The sequence below is a fragment of the Elgaria multicarinata genome, chromosome 10 (genome assembly GCF_023053635.1).
Source record: "Elgaria multicarinata webbii isolate HBS135686 ecotype San Diego chromosome 10, rElgMul1.1.pri, whole genome shotgun sequence".
NCBI classification, from domain to species: domain Eukaryota; kingdom Metazoa; phylum Chordata; class Lepidosauria; order Squamata; family Anguidae; genus Elgaria; species Elgaria multicarinata.
The window spans coordinates 64,766,394-64,791,075 of NC_086180.1; the positions used below are offsets into that span (position 1 = coordinate 64,766,394).

The window sequence follows — 24,682 nt, forward strand, 5'->3', positions numbered from 1 at the left end:
TATATCATATGGAATTGCATTTCAACAAAGGGAAATCATGCCTGCACCTGTCTCAAGGCGATTTCTACCCATTTGTCAGAATTATTATACAACGTGCAAATACTTCTGAGCAAAAGCGATGGCCATCATATAACCCACAACCTTAACTTCAAACTGTACTTTTCTCTGCCCACTAGAAAACTTAAAAGTTAACCCAACGTATGGTTTCTAACAATAGTGACAACTATTGGGGCCCAAGACCCTCCATATACAGTTTTCAAACCGTTTTCAAAGTGTCATATCCTGCTTGGTGTAACTCCCAAATACTACGCCAATTTTAAAAACAAAAGAATCTGGCATTTTAGATATTAGTTACACAAGTCCGCTCCATATAATATGGACACTTTTAAGGGCGCTGTAGCAACTGGAACATAATAAGGATGGGGAGCGTGGGACGGCAATAACCGACCTACCTCTGAGGAGAATGTGTGTGGATGACGGTAGCGCTTTATAACAAGCCCCTTTGGAAAGGCTGTTGCTCGGGCGAGAAAGAAAGAGAGGGCAGAAACAACGCGGCCCGCGCTTTCCCGCGCCTTTCATTGGCTGAAGCGCCTTGTTGCTGGGGCCGTCGCCGTTACTTCGGCTGCCGCCGTCGCCGCCGCCGCTCCCTTTCTCTTCTCGCAGGGGCGGAGCCGGCGAGGGAGGCGTAGCGGAGGAGCGAAGGGCAGAAGAGAGAGGGCGCGAGCCCCATAAAACGGTTGGGTCAAGAGTGAGGGGAATCGACAACCGCAGCCGAGCCGGAGGAGACGTCGGAGGTCAGTGGCTCTCCCCGGGGGGCTTTGCCCGCCAAAGCAGCGCTTTCTCCCCTCAGCGTGGCGGCTGGGTGTCGCTTGCATGTCAGGGTGGGAAAAGAAGCCCTCCAGCAGCCTCCTTCCGCCATAGCCCAGCGTGGCGCTCCCGGTTGGAAAGAAGCGTGACGGGGAAGCCCACGGCCGAGGGAACAAACTCCTCTCAGCCAAAGTGTTGCTTCTCCAGCCGAGCCCGGACCTGTGGCGAAGGGGTGCGGGAGGCGCTTCGAAAGGGTCCCAGTTTTCTCTCCCCTACTCTCAACCAGCCAGGCTGCCGATAGGCGCCATAGCTGTTATTGTTCTTACTTCGTTACTTCTACCCCGGCGCACACATCTGTCATGCACACACCCCGGTCGAGCTTTGAAAAGCAAAAAAACACACACATACACATAAGGACCTCGGGGCGAAGAGCTGACTAATAACCTGGAGACTGCTGCACTGGAAACAAAAGAGAGCCGCTCTCTTTTCCGAATGGGAACAGATGTAGACATGCTACTAACCACACAGCTCGCTTCATTCAACAGCACAGAGCGCGCTCCCTCTGACCAATTTATTTGTTTTTTTGCTCGTCTAAACATTCAAGATATTGCTGTAATGGAATATGGGAAAGAAATAGTGAAGTAGTGCTTACAACAACAGCATACACTGCAGGTACCCGTTGCTATGCAAGCTTTTGCAGAAACTAATTCTCAGCTGTATCCTGCAAGAGTCGGAGAATCTACTCTTCTTTGTGTGTCCCAAAGCAGCAAAAGATAGCTAAGTTACTGAGTTAAAGGAACCACAGTTAAAGGTTGTGTGTGCATTTTGGCACCTCAGAACGTTTGGTTATTAAGCCAAATGTATTTGGCATTATAACATTGTATTTAGCAATGTTACCAGGTTTAAATCCTGAGCTTGCTCTTGATTGGGCTTGCGCATAACCAGCTCGAGCATGCTGGGAGTTGTAGGACTTTTTTTCTGTCTAAACATGCATAGGATTGCGTCCTTAATAGATAAACTACAACGTGTGACTAAATACAAAGGGAGTGCAACACTGCTTAAGGCTGTTTGGTAGTCTTACAGAAATGCTTTTGGTCCCACAACCCTCCAGATCAGTTTTTGCAGAGGGGAAGGGGAAACTCATTCCACCAGCTGTTCCCTTCTGCTTGGGGGACAATACCATGGAATACAACCCTATGTTATCCTCACATTAAATGTTCTCTGCCAGAAGCTAAAGTCTTTGAGAATAAATTTGTTAATTAATTATTCTAGGAAACCTGACATCTAATGACTCTTAACACTGCTCATATAAAGTGCTGTTATTCAAGAGAGACGTTGGTTAAAACCAGGGGTAATATCCAGCGGTGACATTCCACAAAGTCAAAATAGCACTAGCAGAACTCTGTTGAACCTTTCTGTTGTGCAAATGGTTGACCGTTATCCTTGTGCACAACACATTGTACAATGAATGCAAGCAGCAGTGTAACCGGTTGCACAAGAGTTGTGCAAAACTTCTTGCGCAAATGTAACTTTAGTTGGGTTTTTCTCTTGAACATTAGTTTACGCTAGCAGAACATCATTTGCACTAACAGAATGATACAGTTGAATACAGCCCCAGGAATGTAAATATGTTTGCAAAATGTACAAGTCAGATAGGAGGAGATGCTTATTTCTTAACCTCTGCAGCAACCCATGTGTGAGTTACCAAGGCTGCTTTTTTAGATGCTAGTTGCTATTAGTTTGCATCCTTGTGTCATTAATGATGTATTCCTGTTAAAATTGAAAATAGTATGTAATTTTACTTAGCAATATAGGGATTGACCTTGTATATAGTAAAGAGGAAGTGTCTTGGTGTGCACGGCAATAGGATAACCACATTTGCTCATTATTTCAGTTATCTGTGGTATTCTGCTAGCCTGTGAAGTTTTTTACAAACGTTGTATGGTCTGGAAAACATTTTCCATATTTAATATTTGTGGGGGGAAAGTCACCATAAACAAATATATCCAGAAACTAAACTGTTTTATAGTGCCTTGATGTAACAGTAACCTGAGAGAACAGGTAGAATAACTTAGGTGGTTTGTTAATCATGTCAACAGCCCACCTTCGCTAGGATCAGACAACTTAATAAGCTGTGGTTGTCACTTGAATATTCAAAATGGCTGGCTACCTGCAACACAGCCCATCATGGCTTAAGCCATAGTGGGTTGCTTGATCATGTGAACCAGCCCACATACTGGACCAGTTAGCACGATACGCCAGGTTCACTGTGGGTGAGCTACTAGCTTTCTGTTGTGCGAGCAGTAGGTCCTGATTCTGCAACAGATTGAGAGGGAGTGCAGCAACAGTATTGGTTGTTGCCCTATAATTGTGGCATCCATAAAAGATGCCATATTTTAGAACTTCAGACTCTTTAAATTTCAGGAATTGGTTTTAAAAATCAATACTTGTACTACCCTAGGTAATAAGCTTTGGATTAAAAAAAAAAAAGCCCTGTACCTTGACATGAGTCATGTCAAGTCTTTTGTTGTTAACTTTTTCACAAAGCCTCTTAACTTTCTATGACATTGAAAATCTTTCCTTCAGGGAGGGTGCGGGAAGGGTATAAAAAAAGAAAGAACAGCAGTTAGCTATGTCTGTTCCTCGAAAGCTTGTTTTTTCATCCTTGTAGAATGAGATCATCCTCCCCGGAGAAATGTATATTCTGCTTGACAGAATATGACATCAGTGCATTAGCTAACCAAGATGAGGTAATGCTTTAATACTCTAGCGAAGTTGGCTAGTAACAGCATTTTCCTCCCAAGAGTTTTGATGCTGCTCTATGTTAGCATCAATGCTGTGGAACAAAAATGAATAATTGCTGACAGGGCATGTGCTCAGTCAGAAGGGATGCCTGCTTATGATCTTTTTGTGGCCCTTTGTTCTTGAAACATGCATGGCCAACTTGCTTCATTTTAAAGACCCTAGTGCAGTTATTTTAAAAGCAAGGCCATTTACTATATTTCATTTTAAAATTGTCCATGCAGCTAGTGTTCTAAAGATAAATATCCTTAGAGAATTTTTGGAATTTTATTTCCTTGGGAGCGTCCTGACATAAATACATTCACTGAAATGGTGGAATCTCCTATAATACTATATATAAGTTATCGTTGAATGTTTTCTTCTGGCATTTACAAAACAAAAACACCTAGCAAAATTTCAGCTAGAATGTTTTTTCAGAATATTTATTTATTAAAACTGTTTCTATATACCACTTTTTAGTCAGACTCTCTAGGCAATGTCCAATAAGCATTAAAACTATACGTGTTCGATTATTTTGTCTGAGGGGACTGAGTATAGCACTTATTTTAACCCATTCATTTGATACTTAGGATACCACTCTTAAGCTTCAGGAAAATAACTGAAAAATAATTATCTCAGTCAGTCTCTGATAAAGAGCCTGACATTACTTATCAATAAAAAGTGTTTGTCCATGTGGTTTGACTCTGCAGAAAGCATTCTCAGAAATATTTAATATCTTACACTTTGTTTACAAACAGAAATAACTATGGCAGACCAAAACCATATTCTGAGATCACCACAAACTGTGACTGATGCAAAAACCCTCCCTGGTACTGAAGGGTAAGTGGAGCTTTTTATCGTTCCCCCTCCCCCCTAGCTAGTTCAGAATTCAGGATTATGGGAGCCCTTAGTGGGTCTCCCAGCACACCATTTTGGTAAGTGAGTCAAACTTACCATCACTGGGTCCTGCCTCAGATTGCTCTGACTGTCTGTTTGCTGTTTCCTCTGGGAGGGGGGGCACCATCATCATCAGCAACAGAGCAGATAAGAAAAAAACTTTCCCAGGCTGAGTGCTGATAACAGCAGACTTTGGCCCAATCTACACCAAGCAGGATATTGCACTATGAAAGCGGTATGTAAAAGGCAGGAGCCACACTACTGCTTTATAGTGGTATTGGAGTGCACTGACAACTGTTGGGGCCCATTGACACATACCATATACCACTTTCATACTGCTATATCCTGCTTGGTATGGCTCCTGCCTTTTATATATTGTTTTCTTACCACTTTCATAGTGCAATAGATTGCTTGGTGTAGATTAGGCCTACGATTCAGAGTTCAATTCAAGGTGTTGGTTTTAACCTATAAAGCCCTACATAGCTTGGGATCAAAATACCTGACAGAGCACCTCTCCCAACATGAACATACCTGTACTCTATGTTCAGCATCTAAGCTCCTCCTTCAGTTGCCTCCTCCAAGGAAGGCCTGGAAAGCAGCAATAAAGGAGAGGGCCACTACCTGTCATGTGTGCATTATTCCACAGTGAAAGAGAATGCAAGCAGTGATGAGTGCATCAACTCTCTAGCCTTAGTTTTATGCAACAATTAGGATGGGGAAACTATGGGGAGTGCCAATTTATACATGTGAAAAACACAGGAAAAATTAGGAAAGGCAGGAAGGCATGTATATTTTTTATTTATTTGTTTGGAGGTATTCAACTGTGGTGAATTTGCCTGGGAGATATACTGATGGATTAATAGTTGAAGAAAAGCCAAGCAAGCCTCAGACCATTTGCAAATAACCCATAGCAAAGATTTGGATGACCTAAAGACAGTAGTGCACACACTGGTAACTTCAAGGCTTGACTTCTGCAATGCGCTCTACATGGAGCTACCTCTGTGCCTAGTCTGGAAACTTCAATTAGTCCAAAATATAGCAGCCAGGCTGGTCACTGGTACACTTAGGGGTGACCATATTACACCAGTTTTAAAATCTCTTCACTGGCTGGTGGATATTAGCTCTTTCCTCCACCTTTAAAAAGCACTTGAAAATTTCAAAAAGTCTGTTTTTCAAGGAACTTTGGCCATTTTACAAATGAGTATACAATTTCTTACGGCCTCTCTGGTATAGTTTGTTCTCATATGTATTTATGACAGTATGTCTGTGTACACCAGTTACTGGGGAACATTAACCTAGGATGATGCTATTGCAATATCCTACTTGTTTGTTGTTTTTCCACAGGCAGCTGGTTGGGCACTGTGAACAAAAATGCTTAACTAGCTGAGGCTTGGATGGATTAGATGGAATGCACTCACTTCATTCCTAACAATTTAAGCTTATGTGTTATCCTTATTCATTCTTCTTCATATAGTTCTATCATATTTAATTTTTTTTGCAAAACATCCAGTACAGGGAACACTGGAGGAGTTTCATCATATTAATTTGTTATTTTTTTCAGATGCTCAAAGGGGTTGGTTGTTATACTGTCATCAAATCTCTCCTACCCTTCAATCCTTACATTTATCTGTGACAGTAATACAAAAAATATTTTCACTGTTTTGTTTATTGGAATATATTGTGCATTTGAAGAAGCTGCTTAACTAGTTTTTTGCTAGCTATTATTCATTTGTCATTAACATTCATAATAATTTGAACTTGTACAAAAGCCCTTAAACATAAAATTAGAAAACATGCTCTTCTCTTTCAGTTCTATGCTTGAACATCTTGTTTAGCCTTTACATTGTCTGGTTCTTCACAGGAAAAGCATACCTGTTAGCAAATCTGTGGATTCTGTGATACAGGCAGATGAGAGTTACAGAATGGACCATCCAGAAATGGGGATGTGTGTTTTAGTCAACAATAAAAACTTCCATCCAGCTACTGGTAAAGACCACCTTTCTATTGTGCTTTATTCTTTTTGTTAAAGTTTCCCTTCATTAAGCTTAAAAAGATAAAAATGTCTCTTGTTTTAAATTGTCAAATGTGACTCTTTTGAATATAATCTCTAGAAAGTGACAATTTATAGCTTTGCAAAGTTGGATGCCCTAACTCCATTGAAATCTATAGCTTTAAGCACTTTAATCTGCCTAGGTTTGTGTTGTAAGTCTTAATGAGAGTGATATGCCTTAAGCACACTAGTACTATTTATTTATTGCATTTCTATACTGTCCAATAGCCAAAGCTCTCTGGGCAGTTCACAAAAATCAAAACCATAAATACAATTTAAAGTGTAAAACTTAAACCACAGTGTAGAAACACAATATAAAAGTACAATATAAAGTAAAAATACAATATAAAAGTACAACCAGAATAAAACTGAGTAGCAATACAAAAATTTAAAATACAGATTTAAAACAGGAAAATTAAAAGACCAAGATGATAAAAAGTTAAAATACTGGGAAAATAAAATGATCTTCACCTGGTGTCAAAAAGAGTATAACGTAGGTGCAAGGCGAACCTCTCTAGGGAGCTCATTCCAAAGCCAGGGTGCCACATTTATATTGATTTATAAAAGTGTTTCTAGTCACATGTGTTCTCAGTTTGTTGTGTGGAGGCGTCCACAAATGGGTTAACTCTCCCTACCAATCAGAAAAGGCAGGGATCACATGACCACCGAACTCTGCCTGAGACTGGTTACTCTGTAGCACCACCCTCAACTCCCTTTTGTAATGTCAGCCTCTAACCGACCCTTTCAATGAGATACATGGAACATTGATGTCTTGTTATGAAGGTTCTTTCTGGTTTGGTGTGACAGAGGCATCCACACCATACCCTATTGGTAAGTAAAAATTAGTGCAATTGGTTTCTGCTCTCAAAGTGCTCCAGATTGCATTAAACCCCTTCTCAGCTATTAGTGCCTCTTCCTTGCATGCCTTCGTTTTCTTTGATTTTCATCCATAAATACCTTTTCTGGCTTTGATTGGCCATGGAATGGAACTGAGGGCGGATCTACAGTCATGTAATCCCAGCAGTAAGAGAAGTTAATCCATTTATGGATGCCTCCATTGCACCACATTAGAAAGAACCTTCTGATAAGTGACCAATGTTTTATTCTCCCTAGTAATCACTTTGCCGTGATCCAGAGAGTGAGTGCTCTCCTCCCTATTCGCTAGAAAGGAGTTTTTTTTGAGCAGCATTATCACTCATAGGATTGGGGGCTTGGAGACTGTAGGTTCAGAAGAGGGCCAGGTGGCCCTAGCAGTCACATAGCCAGAATGTTGTTCAGCCATCTAGGACATGGAGGGCAGACTTTCCATTGTCTGTGGCGACCCCTTTTAAAAGGACAGAAAAATCCCTTGAGAGCTCAAAGGGCCCAGAACTAAGATGGAAGTATGGTGGAGGATATCCTGTGATGAGGCAAAATTCTTCATGCCCTAATTCAACTTATGGGGTCAGAAGGTGGTTTGGCACCCCTGCCTGGTATAGGTCCATCACAGGAGCAATACCCTCTAAGGCAACATCTATGGCCATTCAAAGACACATCTATAACAACATAAGATAATATCCTGTCTATATCTAATTTATAACTGCAGTTCTAGAGTTCATGTTAAAAGCAAAACTTATTTTGGGACCCAGTGATTTGTGGAGTTAAGGCCTTGACAAACATTAATGAATATAATGCTCATTTCTGGCAACTGTCACAGGGCATGAAATATTCTGACTAGTACTTGGTATGAAGGAAAATACTTCTATAAATTTATTTTAATTGTTTAAAGAGAACATTATTTTAATTGTTTAAAGAGAGCATAATGAAAGCATAGCTTCAAATTTTCAGTCAGGAAAATTGAGCACTTCTTTTCGCATCAGCATTTTATTTGCCATTAGTGTACATGTATCAAAGCAACTTGGTCTTTTTGTCTTTTAATCCAAAGGGATGACATATCGATCTGGTACAGATGCAGATGCTGCACGCATCATAGACACTTTCAAGACCTTGGGATATACTGTCAAGCCTTATAACGATCTTGCATGTAAACAGATTATTGATGTTTTGCAAAATGGTGAGTAGTGACTTGATAAATACATTAGTGACTTGATGGATGCATTACCAATTGTGCTACAATGTAAAACATAATGAGTGAAACAGGTTTTCTGTTCACTGCTTTAGGAATGGGAAATTGTAGAAATGAAATTGCTAGTAGAATACTCAGTATGGCAGAAATGTGAAGGGTCCCTATCCACAGATCTTTATGTATAGCAGTATGCTATCCTTATGCACACTGTGCAAAGATCCTTATGCACACTGCTGGACATAAAGATCTGAAAGTATGCATAACTACCAAACAGATGATTTGCTTTGGCAGTGTCAGTCACTTGTTGGGAATGTTTAGGCATATTCTGGATCTGGTATCACTGGTGCAGCATCAACAGGAGCCACTGTGGCCATACTAAGGTGTCTGCAAGATGATCACTGACTCTTGCTAATTTTCCTCCCATGCAAGTTCATGGAGCGATCTCTCCATTTATTTGCAGTGGGAAGCTGCACCTCCAAAATTGGTTATAGATGGGGGAGAAGCCCACCCATCACTGAGAACCCCTGGGCAAGAGAGAGATCCTAGGTTCTAGTCCCCACTCGGCCATGGAAACCCACTGGGTGACTTTGGGCCAGTCACAGACTCTCAGCCCAACCTACCTCACAGGGTTGCTGTTGTGAGGATAAAATGGAGAGGAGGAGGAGGAGGATTATGTATGCCGCCTTGGATTCCTTGAAGGAAAAAAGGTGGGATATAAATGCAATAAATGAATAAAATAAAGCTCCTGTGATGTTCTACTGCATTATAAGGTATTGTCAGGGTTGCTATTAATGTTTATTAAGATAATGATTGAAAAAAGGTTTAAAGAATGTACTGTGTTCATATTTATGGCAGATTGGTAAGTATAAAGCCACAGAGGGGGAGTGAGTGCCGGATGGAAGGAGAGTGCTGATTGGATGGTTGTGTGGAGTGCCTGGATTGGCTGTGAGAGAATGGGAGGAGTCAGGACTGTATGTGTATATATGGTTCTGCTGACAGGTGAGGAGAAAGAATAGATTAGAGACTGAGAGAGACACTTGAGAGACTAGTGATAGGAAGGGTCTGCGTGCTTTGTTGTTTTGGTGGACTACTGTGTGGGAAAGAGCATAGTGTAGCCTAGAAGGGGTAGAGTAAGCAGGAGAACCTGAAGTTATATTGTGAAACGTTTAAGAGAAATTACTGACTGTAACCATTATGCATTGTGCTTTGTAACCATCATCCTTTTGAACTGGGGGAACCATTAAGCTTTTGTACATGAGACTTGTTAATAAATTGCATTTCGTTTAAACTGGTGTGGTCCTTGCAGTACCTGGGAAGGGTATAGGTATATGGTGGCAGCGGAAGGGAGAATTTGGGTGCTAGGGTGCTGAGCTGTATAGCCGTGGGACCTAAGAAGAGAAAAGTGTGTCACAGGGATGGTTGCAGGATTCCAAACCCCTTGACACCTGCACCTCAGCTGGGTCCTTTGATTCAGGAAAGAAATAAAGGAACACTCTAAGGTGGGGGTCGTCACAGCTCCCAATGGTGGGACACAGCGATAACCTCCCCTTGACAGATCTTAATACTCGGGCAAATGTAAACAAGGAGATGTCCCAAGCTGTTTAGGAATTTAGATATCATCACTAACACTTTGAACTCCAACCAGAAGAATATTGACAGCTAGTGTAGTTCCTTTAAAACCAGAGCTATTTGATTTCTGTAAGGTGTTTCTAGCAACAATCTAGCAGATGCGTTGTGCACAAACTGTAGCTTTCAAGTCTTGGCCCAGTCATTGAAAGTATTTGAATGTCAAATTACTTTATGAAAAGCAGAAATGATCAAATGGTGGGAAAATAGGGAAGTAAAATTATTTCCAAACTTTCCGCCATAAAGCTTGCCATTTCATACAGGGCACACAGCCTGTGTATCAGATGTAAAATTATTTCTAAAAGTGCTGTAAAACTTTGGAACTGGCAGTCTTTGGCATAAGCAGCATTAATGTAAGACTCACAAATAAACCCATGATTACATTAAAAAATTAGCTTGCCCCCATCCAAGATCCTCCTCAAAATCAAAAACTGTAGTGGGCTGTTCCTTAAAGCATGAGTTTTGGTCGCTAAACTCTTAATGAAAATCTAAGAAGAACAATCCTTGATTTTGAAAACTTAAGAACAATTATATCTACCTTACATTCAAAACCCTCATTTTATACCAGGGGTGGGCAACTTGTGGCACTTCAGATATTTTGGCTTACAACTCCCTTCAGCCCTAACCTACATAGTCAATAATGAGGGATCATGGGACTTGTAGGCCAAAACATTTAAAGGGCCACAGATTGCCTTACCCTGTTTTAAAACAAAAACAATCCCTTTCTTGGCTGTTTTGAAGAAAGGCATTTCTGTGCTTGAAGTCTGCTATTAACTAAAATCTTTTTGTCTAAGGAGAAACATCAAACGGGTAACTAGAATTTTTGAACCCTTAAACATTGTTTATCTTCTCTTTAAGTTGCCAAGGATGATCACAACAAGAGAAACAGTTTTGCTTGTGTCTTGTTAAGCCATGGGGAGGATGGACTGATCTATGGCACAGATGGTCCTCTGGAGCTGAAAATGTTAACGAGTCTCTTCAGAGGAGACAGATGCAAGACCTTGGCAGGAAAACCAAAGCTCTTTTTTATTCAGGTAATTGCACAAAGTAGACAGATGACAAGTCTGTAAAGCTTCTAATAAAAACACTGCCTCAAAGATAATGATTTTACATAGGTGTTCATGTATGATGAGTATAAGATATGGCCAAACTTTTGGGGGCTATAAATATATATTCAATATTTCTGGTAATGTTGATAGATTAGGATTTGCTGTATACTAATTTAATAGCTCAGTTTACATATCATTCCTCATGTTTGGAGAAGGTAGTTTGGAGAAGGATTAAAGTTACCTCTCTAGCTTTTACCTGCCCATTGGAAATCAAACAGGAAACTCTTACAAGCTCAGGCAGTGGAAAACCTCCAACGGAAGAGATCACAGTTGTGGGGCAGGTACTAAGGATACCTCTGTATGTTGCCTTATTCTTTGAACGTACGATACACACAGAGATGAGAAGGCCTGGAGAAATCTGGGAAAATTCACAGGATGGAGGGAAATAGTTATTCTGTTTTGTCCAGACTTTTTTGTGTGTGTTTTCTGAAAAATTCAACAATTTTGATTTTCTTTTAGAATTATGAATAAAATGTTTAAGACAAAGTATTCATACATTACTACCCAGCATTCACCACCAAAATGGTTTCTAAAAACTAGGTAATAGGAAGACCAGAGATATAAAATTTGTGCAAAATTTGAACCTAGACAATTTTTAAAAAAACATTTGTTTAAGGTTACCAACATAGCTATATCTTCCATTCTTTATTAAAATTATTGATCTAATGTATGTTTTATTCATAAGCATTTAGGGATACTCAAAGTCAAACCCAGTTTACCAATGTGACTAGAGTCAACGTATGTGTGTTTTTGACAGTTTGAGTTTTGTTCTTCTGAGCCCTGTGTTTCTGGGCTTGTTCTGGTTAGATGCTGTAGTAGTCAGTGAATGTAGTCTTAGAACCTATATGTGAGAGAAATACTGTATGTTATCCTTCCACTGCCTCAACATGCAACAGAACAATATGTGGGTTATCCCATCTATGACTGTATTTAAATTTAACATTGATTGTTGGGTCTGTGGAACTCACTGCCAGTTTTTAATAAAGTTCTTGATTAGACCTCACCATTAGAGAATGCTGCCTCAACCATAAAATCTTTAACCACTGCCACCAAAATAAAGCCTCTATACTTAAAAGAAATTCAGTAACCTGGTTCCCGTAACATAACTGATCCCACCAGTAGAGACAACATTCCAAAACAAACAAAAATGTAAATGTTCATTAAGAGGAATTATTTATAAAAGGGAAGAAAAAGTCACTCTTCAAACAAGAAACTGAGATTGCTGAAAGGTTCTTAAATGTGTTTAGCTACTATTCCTAATAGGTAAGAGAGGCTTCCCCAGCCAAATAAGTGAGTGGTGGGAGCAGGGGGAGTGCAGCTAGAGGTGCCTCACCTGAGGTGGTCTTCACTTGCTTTCCCCTCTCTCTTCCCGGTGAATTACATGATCTCATCTAGCTACTTCTTTTGCACATTGAATGGGAAAGTGGTGACAAGATGGAACCCTTCTGGAACCTCAGGGAAGGACTTCCGGAGAAAATTAACTGCATATCACTGTCTTCTGACATTCCTGCCTGAAGCTAATGGAATCATTTTCATGCAGTTATTTGAACATCTGCCAAGTCCAACACTTACTCTCCCACAAGCCTCATGATCAATACTCCTTTTGTTAGAAAATGTGGTCAGTGAGGAAATGCGAATTTTACATCATCTGTCAATTTTTGTAGATTTAATTACAGAATAAGCCAATCTAATTTGTAAGTAGCCGTGCAAATATTTGATTTTGTGCTAGTTAGAAAAAGTTTATATACCTGAAAATCCTTCTGAAATATTAACCAGAACTCTTATTAAATGAAAATGACTAAACATAATTTGACCAAGGCTCAAGCAATAAACAGTTCACAAAACCATTTCCGGAATATTGTTTCCACTGGCAAATTCAGTTTAGGAGTTCTCTCATCATTGACCACAATTCCAGCAATGTACTCTAAACGTGCTGTAAAATTTTGATCTGATTCAGAGCAGCTTTTAAGTGTTGCAAAACCACAAGGTCCCACTTGAAACGCAAACCATGTTAAGTTTTGCAAGTCTCCTGGTTGTTATATGCATATTAAAGTGCCCTCTTATTCCCTGTGTGCTCATTTGTATCCAGTTGATGGCATTTTTAGTGAGAAGAGATTGATGGTAATATTTATGACAACATTTACTTTTCTGTTTTACTTGGTGTAGGCTTGTAGAGGAACAGACCTTGATTCTGGTATTGAAACAGACAGCAGCCCAGATGAAAACATGTGTCAGAAAATACCTGTAGAAGCAGATTTCCTTTATGCATATTCTACTGCTCCTGGTAAGATAAATTAATGAAAGGTATAAAAAAATAGGATTGGATCCAGACAATCATGCTTTTAGTAGACCCATTAAAATCAATAGGACTTAAGTTAGTCATGACCAGCATATCTGTATCCAACCCATAGATAGCTTTTTAAACTTATTTATTGCATTTATATCCCACCTTTCTCCTCCGCCGCTCCATTTTATCCTCACAACAACCCTGTGAGGTAGGCTGGGCTGTGACTGGCCCAAAGTCACCCAGTGAATTTCCATGGCCAAGTGGGGACTAGAACCCAGATCACCTGACTCCCAGTCCAACACTTTAGCCACTATGGCACACTGGCTCTCTTAACTTATCATTTAATGTATCTCCTAGCCAACAAAGCTACCTCAATATTTTCTTTTGTGTGTGTGTGAAACAATTTCTAAAATTCTTCTTAACTGTTTTGTTTACAAAATAAATGTAGAGCATGTCTCTACAATTTTTATTTTCCTTTTAATAAGATGTCAGGATTGGCCCAAGATCGAAATTTGTTCAGATGGAGTCTTCTTTCAAGATTACTTTAATACAAGTACAAAAATGTTACTGGCTAATCCATCCACACATACCGTCCAACCTCTTGCTTGGAAAATTTCTGCTTCTAATTACTCCAAATAAATATGCAATCAGCCATCTACAACTCAACACAAATCTGATGCACATTCCTACTGAGTAGATAAGCATAGGATTGCACTGTAAGGATCAATAGACCTAAGGACAGATCAGAAAAAGATAGTACGAGGTTAATTTGATGCTGTTTAGTAAATTGAATACCCTTGTTCAGAGCATGCTTCTCTAGGTGTGCAGGGCAGAGTGTGGTTAAGTGTCTTAAAATACATTAATATCCCATTTTTAAAAAGTTAATTTAATACTTGGTTTGTTAATTTCTTAATACGGTACTTTAGGAAAGCAAAGCCCATGGCTTTTATATCTGCATTTGAAAAACCTATTGATGCATTTTACTTTCTGTGTTATAGGCTATTATTCTTGGAGGAACTCATCAGACGGATCCTGGTTTATACAGTCACTGTGCATGATGCTGAAACAATATTCTAAAAAATTTGAACTTCTGCAGATCTTAACACGTGTAAATCGCAAGGTTGCAGAATTCAGTTCTTATTCAAACCACCCAGGCTTCCATGGAAAGAAGCAGATCCCTTGTATTGTGTCTATGCTCACAAAAGATTTTTACTTTTCTCATTAAGGTTTCTACTTTTTGACCTGCAAGCTAGCAGTTGAGAGCTAGCATTGACACCATTTTAACTCTAAACTAGTGGTCCATCTCTTGTGACTAAGGTGCATTAAGATCTATAGAGATAAACATTTTCTTCACTAGGACAAAATGCTAGTTCAGAAATTCTGATTTGGAAATGAATATATATATAGATTTGTGGTATTTCTCTGACCCCTTGATTTAAAAAAGAAAAGAAAAGATGAAAGTGCCAGATCAAGTAACTTACTACTGCTAGAATAAATATCATAGTAGACTATGAAGAGCAATAAAGTATGGCATTTTCAAGATAATTTTGTTAATTTTGGTAACACTGCTACAGTCAAATCCTAAACCTATTTACTTCAAAATAATCTGTCTTGATATCTATTCAAGCTTTCCCTAAATTAATGTAGTTCGGATTGGTGTCATTACACATCACTGTAGTTTTTCACAATGGTGTGAGATTAAACTATTGGCTTTCCTATACAATTGTATATCAGAATCAGTTCTGAGGTAATTATGGGTAGTATCCAATAGGCGTGGTGCACACATGCCCAGCCCAGGTCACACCCCTTCCAGAAGCCAGCATTTCTGCATGTGTTGGTGCTTGTACCTGGAAGTGCTATATCATGGCCACACATGGACCTGGGCTGTTGGGCGCATGTGGAACAGGGCCGGTGGGGCTGGCTGCACGTGCATCAGCCCTATTGGATACAGTGTCTTAAGTTTGCTATTAAATAGAAATGGCTAAAAAAAATGCTTCCAAGGCTTGTCGGTGCATTTTGGCCACTTTAGAATAGGATTTATACTGTGGATATTTTTTTAAGTTAAGAAAATCACCTCACATCTTAAATTTAATAGATGTCAAAGGCTGCTTGAAACTCTGTTCCAAAGTGGATATTAGACCTTTTAATTCACATTTCAGTTTAGAGTTTGGGAGATGGGGGTTGTGCATGTAGTAATTTTGTGCATGGCATATAAATTTAACCCACTCCTGAACACACTTTGTGGTTGTTAGCTAGTATCAAATATTTCTCTTTATGTAGTCAGAGAGGCATGTAAAAATGTATATCCTGTTTTCTAATTTTGATCTTGCATTTTTTAAAAATACATAATCATGTTCAAAAATAGAGTAGCAGTATATATGTTTTTAAAAAATTTACCTGCGGATTTGATTAAAAGATTCTTTAGTCACTTCTACCATGCTGAGAAAAAGGTCTTTAGGATATGTGTTTTAAAAATAATGGCCTACAGTCTTCCACACACATAGAATCATAGTTGAAGGCGGTCTTGTAGGCCATCTAATCCAACCCCTTCTTGGGTCATGAAATCCAGAATTTATTTTTCTTGCCCCTGACCATCTTTTTGCCACTTCTGTCTGAGCCCTATTCCAGTTTGTCTACATCCTTCTTGAAGTGCAGCCCCCAGAACTGGATACAGTACTCCCGAAGAGATGTGGGATAAAGTGGAACATTCTCATAATCCACTAAGTAACCCGATCAAAGAAAGAGATAAAACTAATCTGGCAAGATTTATTCTTGAGAAATTCATCATGGCTCCTACTATTCACTGTATTATCCAAATGCTTACAAACTGACTCCTTTTCCTGGATCTTCCTTAGGACACTTTCTTAATTTCCAGTCCTGTGGCATCTCACTCATTCTCAGAGAGTATAGAGCTGACAGAGGCTCTAAGAATACACCAGCAAGTTCCTTTTTAGTATCCTAGGATGCAATTCATTTGACCCTCCATATCCAAGCCATTTTCTGAAATAGGAAGTTGTCAGCAAGACATGTCAGGAATTAATTGAAGAGTCTATTCTTAGTAGGGTTTGCCTCCCAATAGATATCAGAGTAGTTTAAGTCTTCCATTACTACCAGCTCTTGCTTCCTTAGAACAGCTGTAATTTGTTCTTGGAAACCATCATCCACATATCCTTGCTACAAAAGTCTATAGTATCCCAACCATAATGTTTCTTTCTCCATTTATTTTTACTCAGATGCTGTCCATGGGGCTAACATTTTACTCTTGGATTTCTGTGCAAGTTTATGCATTAGCTACTCTTCCTCCCTTGCTTGCTATCAACTTAGGTAGACTTGCTATGTGCAACATAATGAATGTCTTCAGGTACGAATAGAAATGTTTGTGATTGTGGTGCTCTCATCCCTGCCCCCTCCCCAATTTGTGGTGCTTGTAATGCTCTGAGAAAATGATGCAAGTTCTCTTGAGTACAGCTAATGCTGAGTTGCGGCCTTTCACCTTGACCCAAGATGAAGATAATACGCAGAACTAGGTTTGCAAAAACATCAGTGGGTGTAGATGGGAGATGCATCACTGATGTGTACTTGGCATTGCTGTCTAGTAAGGCATAGTCAGAGATTATCAGTTCAATGGTGTGTGAGGCTTTTGCTGCTGAAAGGCCTTAACTGGTTACAGGGGTTCTTAGACTCACTCTAGCCATCCCCTCTTACCCTATCAGTTGGCACCTTAAAACACAAGTGTGTGATTGCAACTGGTATAATTTGTATATTTCTGAACTTAGGGTCAGCTAAATAAATCAGTTAGTGATATAGAAAACTCAAGCGTTGACTAGATCAGGTGCTTGCAGACACAAATCTTTTTAAAGAAGCTTACAACTTATGCAAAGAGTGTTATCAGAAATGTGACCTACTATTTCAATCAAGATTGTTCAGGAATTTAACTTATTAAATATTTGTGTTTGACTGTTATCTTTCATATGGGAACCTAATAAATCATGTGCATTGCTTAATTAGCTTAGTTGTAGACTTTTTCTAACTGTAGAAATGTAGTGTTTGGTACTGATACCAAACACTTCTCAGGCTTATGTCTTTTTTGCTTAATCTGTAAATAAATCATATCAGTCCACATAGAGTACAAGTAGAGTTCAAGATCACTTGCCAAATACAGAAGAACTGTTAACGTACCATTGCTGTTGGCTCACAGCATAATTAGCCAAGCACACCTCCTGCTGCTGCAAACTCCATCCATTTCAGGAAGTAAATTTGATCATTCCTCTTTAATTTATGACTACCTATAACTTAATGTGGCAAAGGAGACACTGGCCCTATCCAGAAGACACCTTAAATAACGGTAGTTAAAGCTTTTTTTGTTAACAAAAAGCCTTAATCACTGTGGTTTAAGGTGTCTTCTGAACAGGGGCACTGGGTGTGCCCAACACAAAAGAGTATTTGGGTTTTCTGTAGCCTGGCAGTGTTTCATGGATGTCAGAACCATAAATTGACATAAAATTGCTGTTATGTATCTTTAAACTGTAATGAAATTTTGAACATGCTTGACATGGGATTTCTTTTCTACAAAAAAAGATGCAGTTTACTGAGTGAGTTGCCTCACAAATGTAAAAATAATTTAAAAATTCAAAAATGCTGTTTCCTAAAGCAACTGGAAAATGAAAAAGCAGTACAATTTGTATCATTTCTATTTTAGCTTATTTTGTTGAATGTGTGGCATTTAATGAGAGGAAGTGCCTAGATAGAAATGCTATCTTGTTTTGGGGGATATAATCAAAGGTTTTAGATACCTGTATAGCTATAATCACAGAATGGAGTATCTGAAAGCATCTCTATGCAAGATGCAATGCCTGGTGGTGAGAAGATCTTAAACCAATTTAAAAGACAAGATAGACCAGAGGTGGACAATTTGTGGCCTTCCAGATGTTATGGCCTTAACTCTTGCTTTAAGATCACATAGCCAATGAATGATGATGGGGGTTGTTTGTCAAAAGATTTTGAGGGCCAGTTTCCCACCCCAACTAAACGTAGCCAAAGCTAGCATTTTTTCTTCCAGGTAAGAAACCCATCCTTTGAATTCAGCTTGCTAGGCTAAATAAGTCAGTACTGTTCTGAGTGAAGTCTTTTAGTAGTATGAGCTATAATTTATGACTATATCACTAATATCTCTTCTAAAAGCCATACGCAAAAATTACCAGAATTTATTTAACTACAGTTTGCCTGGAAAAATTCCCAAATTAAGAGATTTTTTGTATTTTAATATATTGTACTTCCATTTTGCATTGACATTGGCTAACTTAGTTTAAGTTATATTAATGCAAAAGTAGAGCATATAATTACATAATGCAAGCCATGACCAAAATGGTAAAAAGAACTGCAATTACATTTATCTTGTATGGATCGGATGTGCTATTACAGCAGAGTTGTTTTCCCTCGTTTTAAAATGCTGTACAATCCTATAAGTGCTGAAGAATCCTAAATCTCTTGGCTTTTGTCTTAAATAAAAAGGATGGCAATGGTCTTGATTTTGCTGTGAAAATGATTTGTCAAAATATAGATACCAGTGGAGTTCTGTATGAGAATATTGGAATGAGAAAGAAATACTGTTTGGCAAAGGTCATAGTCTTTGGCCTTTTACTGATACCTACCTTTTATTCTATAATGCTCTCTCATTCCCAACATTATTTTTCCACTTTATAGCAAAAGACACACACACACACACACACTGTGAGAAACTATAACAAACTCTGCAATCTAAATACAGTTCATAAGAGTGTTTTAGTCACTTGACACTCAGAAGCATGTTTACCAGATACTGAATTTTCAAGGGTTAGAAGAATGTGCATTTTTTAAAATCAGGTGGTAGCTGAGCTTGAGATGTACTTTGTTTTAAAACAGTAGACAATTTAACAGTCTTCGATTAAGGACCACTCAACCCATGGGAGAATGTTACTGTGATTAGCAATTTACAAATTAATTACTTAAAGCTAACTAATTAAAGGTATTGATGCAGTTAGATTGCATTTAATTATGGTAAAAATCACATCTATGATCTTGAGCATACTTGGAAGTGTGAAACATTCCTATGTTAAGGGTTTTGTAACTTCTTAAAATTCAGCCTACCTATTTCAGTTAACTAAATAATAGTAATTTCATCTTCTAAATACTCTTCTGTCCAGCAGAATCAAAGTATTATTCAATAACCACTAACTATATTTACAACCTTAAGTGTTTGTGAAAGCTACTTCACACACTACATTTTAAGTGTTACAGACCTACAGCAAAATTGACATAGCACCCACCAATGTATATTTGTTAAAAACTTGAGGTATGAGTTAATTCTGCAACCCAAACGGAATTAGAGATAGGATTGCAGTCTACATCAGGCAAAGGGGCCTTGCACACACTTACCTGGGAGTAAGCCCTACTGTACTCATCAGAGGGGTCTATTTCTGAGTAGAAGTACGTACTCAGATGTATTAACTCCTAAATTTACTATTGAAATTTACCTTGTAAACTCTGTGAAGCAGGGGACCCTTTTCTGGGGCTAAGTTATTTTATAAAGCTCCATATAAACTGATGGTCTTCTTGAAAGAGAAACAACCACCCAATGGAATTTCACTGTATTGTATATCAATGGACATAATTGGAGTGTGCTGTGTGGGCATCAAATCATTGCCACAGGGTGTCACTAGAGATAATGAAATAACTTGCAATGAATAAAAGAAGCAAGAGAGTCTCTTGTGAAATTGAAAAAGAACATCCTCTGTGAAATAATCTCATCTTCCATCTAGATGTATGCCTTAGGCTGCAATCTTTCACATACATGTGTCATTGAACACAGTGGGACTTATTTCTGAATAAGCCTCGTGATGGTGCTTCATGTTAATTTTTTTCCTCTCTTCACACTGCTCCCCCTCAAATCTTACTTTTTGCTTTTAAATGGTTGTGCTCTGTTGCTGTAGAGCAGGAGCGGGCAGAAGGTAGATCTCCTGATATTTTGTACTTTAATTTCCAGAAGCCCCTGCCAGCATGGCCAGTGATCAGGAATTCTGGGAGTTGGCCCCAAATATCTGGAGATCGAATTTCTGTCCATCCCTGCTCTAGGGAATGTCTTCCTTCATTGTACACTACTAATGGATCCCAACCACAGACCCAGTCGGTATACTTATGTCCCCTGGTTCTGTGACCCCCTTTTGGTCCCACAGCAACCAACTTGGCATTCTGTGTATCTTTTAATTCACTGCTGCCACCATATAAGTCTGTACCTTACCTCATGTACTTAAAGAATCCACTCCAGAGTGAAACAGAATAATATTTATTTAACAAGTAGTAAGTTTATGCATTTGATCAGGCTTTGTGGTTTCATTTGGTTCAGTACTTAAATTTGTTACATTAAATACATCATGTTTCCTTGCCTACTCTATCCTGTATCTCAAATCTAACTCCTTCTGTCCCTCTTATTCCCAAAATCATAGAATGCAAACCCTACACTATTCCCTTCAGCAGACAAACCCCCACTCTCTCACTTCTAACTCCTAACTGTCATTCCCTTTCACACACTTGAATCCAACAGCCAATCAGCATCCACTCCAACATTCCATGTACTTACTCCCCCTCCCAACAGAATTAACCACTTACCATCCTTACCATATGAAGTCCAAACAGCATTTACAATACAGATATATAGAATAAAAACAGTGAAGCATCACAGTCACAATGGGTTATTGAGTGGTTGATGTTTTCTTCTCATGGCCCAGAATGTAATAGCCCTTTGGCCACTGAAAAAGCTCCCTTGGATGGCTTTGTCTGGATGTAATGGTGGTGATGAAGATTAATTTCTTTGCCACCATCAAAGAGTTGGACTTCAAATGGGTTCTTCTAGTATTACATATATAGAGAGAGAGTTCTGTAGTTGGTCTCCTAAGCCCTACCTGCATCTGGATTTCTGCTAGTCTTAAGGATGGAGGGTGGATGAAGACTGGAGATGGGGTTGTATTCTAGGGAACAGTGCAGAATTAATTCACTGTGCCTGAATACTGCACAAACGGTACCCCTGTGTATAAGGCAGCAAGACAGCCATGTAGTCTGAAGAACTTGGATTATTCAATACAGAACACCACATTCAATTCAATAAATTGTTGCCTTCCAGATGTTTTGGCCTACAACTACCATCATCCCCAACCACTATGATGGGGGTTGTAGGCCAAAACATCTGGGAGGCACTTGCCCTAAAATCAAGGCAAGTGAATATGACAATGGATTGCCCCCCCCCAAAAAAAGCTCACAGTCCAGTATCAAAAGAAAAAAAGAATATGAAGCAGAAACATCCATATAAAGACATAATAATTGAGAATGCATGCCTTAGGTATTTGTGAAGCTGCCACGTGTTTATCAAATTGCAGCTGTTTTACATGGCACAAAATAGGCTCACCAAGTGTATGTGATGGGCTTGTATAAAGGCATCTAAAAAAATAGCATAAGGATGCACTGAGATGTTATATTTTACTAGTAGCAACACATCACAAGAAATACTTTTTGTAAATAGCAACACAGTTGCTAAGATCAGCTGTAGTAGCATAAACTACTAGGGAATAAGACCTATGGAACACTGGGAGAATTACTTCCAAGTAAATATACATAGGAGTGAACTGTACTTTCCTAAAGGATGGTCTTGTATACTGCTGTTCTATAACTCTGTTTAGCATGTTTGTACCAAGAGAGAATTAACCTCTTAATTCCTTTCCTAGTAAAGTGGTGCTGGAGTTATGAGGAATAATATACAGTTTATTACATTTTAGTATAATGGAAACTTCCTGTTCCCCTTCACATGTGCATTAATTAATTTAGATACACTCTTACACATCTTTTAAAACTTTGTACACATGGAAACTTTGTTAAATGTATGATCTGCTGATCTAACCATTTACAAAACGTTTATACGTCCAGGCGATTTTCTTGCTCCTAGGTTTTGAAGATGGCACCAGGATGCTCACAATAATTATTTTGGAAGGGGTCAGAAATCTAAAGTATAGATGTGTTTCTGTTGGATTAGAATTTCATAGTGCAAACATTTCCCTTATTTACCACTCCCACTAGCTGCTTGTCTAAGTAGAGTTTTTAGTGCGGAACCTGGAGAGCCAAGTTTTCTTTTTCTAAAGCCACTTTTTCTGGCATCTTACTCAAAACCACAGCACACATTTTTCCTGTTTTGATACAGTATTTAAATTTAAAATAAATTTTAACAGAATAAATGCAGATCTATAATCTGCAAAGGGATTTCCCAGTAACTATGTACATAAGTAATTTTGTGCATTAACACATTTGGGAAGGGCTGAGATGAGCCCTGAATGACTGAGTGTATGTGCTATGACAGTTGTTTAGAAACCTGATGAATGCTGACAGTTACCAGTAATTGTTAAGATTTTAGCAACATGAAAGAAAGATGTGTCAGAAATCTCTGACATTTATCAATGAAGGCCAGCAACATTTTCTGTGATGGGTTTGTAACCATCCAACACAACCTTCATTGCAAAGATTTACTACTAAATCTCAAGGCTATTAGCTAACCTAATTTCTGCGCCCAGCCAGGAACTATCACTCAGCAAGGGCCACCACCACCTAGACTGAGACCTTCAAATTGCTTCAATGATCACTCTGGTGGTGAGGAAGAGGACGAAAACCAAAACCAAAAGTGGAACAAGTCTTAGTTGGGGCTTCCAGCCAAAGGTGGCAATAATATGCTCAGCCAAAGGACAGCATCATCACAAAGTGCTGTTAGTTATCGTGGTTTGTTCTCTGTTTTAGAAAGAAAGGTCAGCTTCCTGTTGACACTGAAGTGAGAAAGAACAGGTGGAGACAAAAAGCAATAGCAGGCTTAGAATCAGTACGGAGATACTAAGCAGCCGCAAAGAGGTGCAGCAATATTTGCTCACTCCCCATCTACCCTCTCCATCTAGATGATTTTGTGTGTGACCTAAGCCGTGGTCAAGGTTATTCTATACAAGTAAATGAATAGAAATGAGGAGATTCCATCATTTAACAAGGGCACATAATTGTCTTTGAGACCAGGAATGGTCAGCATTTCTTGCTAACATCTTTAAAACACCCTCCAGAACAACCACCAGATCCTCTTTATATCAGCTCCTCCCATTCTACCAGTGAGTACTAGGAGCTTCAGTGGTGCATGTCACTGCATTCCTCACCATGCACATTACACTGTAATCCTGTACATGTCTGCTCAGAAGTAAATCCCACTGAGTTCAATAGGAGTTCTGTGGGAGCAAGTGCATATAGAATTGCAGTCTAAATGTATTTAACAATCAGCATGCCACACTAGCTCTGGTACAGAATCAACTGCTTGGTTCCCAACTGTGCAAGAACTTAGCCCGTGCAGAAGCAAACCTATGATATAGTGCCATGTAAACTTACAGGTATATTGTCTTGGCAAGAATCACCAGTCCTGCCTAGTTAATTATTGCATTTCATTTGGGTCCTGTAAAGACTTGAAAGGAATTTTCTAATTCCAGTGAGACTAACCCTCCACCATTGAGTGCACATAGCAATGATGTCCATCCTGGATCTATCTCACATTACTGTTGAGCAGACGTCGGGTGTGTGTATGTGTGCGTGCGTGCTTGAGGCCCAGTATTGGGCAAAAGGCGGGATACAAATAATAATAATAATAATAATAGTAGTAGTAGTAGTAGTAGAAGAAGAAACTGAACATTGGAGTGATGGTAGCAGATAACATCCTTTGGGGGATTTATTTGCTTTTTATTTGGGAATCTGCCAAGAGTGCAAGATGAAAAGATGATGACGATTTTAAAAAGACCCACCTTGTCCCAAAGATTTCCTACAGCCTGACTAACAGATCTCAGGACCAAAAAAGATAGTTCTGAGCGTATGCTCTGCCCAGGAATTTTTTTCAGCACCAGAACTGGATCTTTCACAAAAATTCTTGTACACACAAATCTACTCCTTTCCCCAAAACCTAATTTAGGAGGAGGATTTTTGTTTATACTATTTTTAAATCACTGGCAGTTGGAATTCCATGC

The 24,682-nt window shown here is 39.1% G+C and overlaps 2 protein-coding genes across 2 annotated transcripts in view; one reads left to right on the forward strand and one right to left on the reverse strand.

Moving 5' to 3' along the window:
• The window catches only part of PRIMPOL (primase and DNA directed polymerase), a 30,981-nt gene extending 26,383 nt beyond the window's left edge, over positions 1–4,598 (reverse strand). The window contains exon 1 of the mRNA XM_063136317.1: positions 4,543–4,598. The gene's annotated coding sequence lies outside the window, so the exon portion shown is untranslated. The remainder of the gene's footprint in view (positions 1–4,542) is intronic.
• On the forward strand, positions 686–19,145 carry CASP3 (caspase 3). The gene is made up of 7 exons (XM_063136318.1): positions 686–794; positions 4,347–4,428; positions 6,347–6,471; positions 8,460–8,588; positions 11,085–11,260; positions 13,502–13,619; positions 14,621–19,145. Exons 2-7 carry the CDS (start codon positions 4,355–4,357, stop codon positions 14,845–14,847), a joined length of 849 nt encoding a protein of 282 aa, XP_062992388.1. The 5' UTR covers positions 686–794; positions 4,347–4,354; the 3' UTR covers positions 14,848–19,145.
• Positions 19,146–24,682: the final 5,537 nt, after the last annotated feature.

Coding starts and splice junctions, on each gene's coding strand:
- CASP3 (XM_063136318.1), top strand. CDS start 4,355: ATGGCAGACCAAAACCATATTCTGAGATCACCACAAACTGTGACTGAT. Junction 4,429..6,346: donor ACCCTCCCTGGTACTGAAGG/GTAAGTGGAGCT, acceptor GGTTCTTCACAG/GAAAAGCATACCTGTTAGCA. Junction 11,261..13,501: donor CAAAGCTCTTTTTTATTCAG/GTAATTGCACAA, acceptor TACTTGGTGTAG/GCTTGTAGAGGAACAGACCT.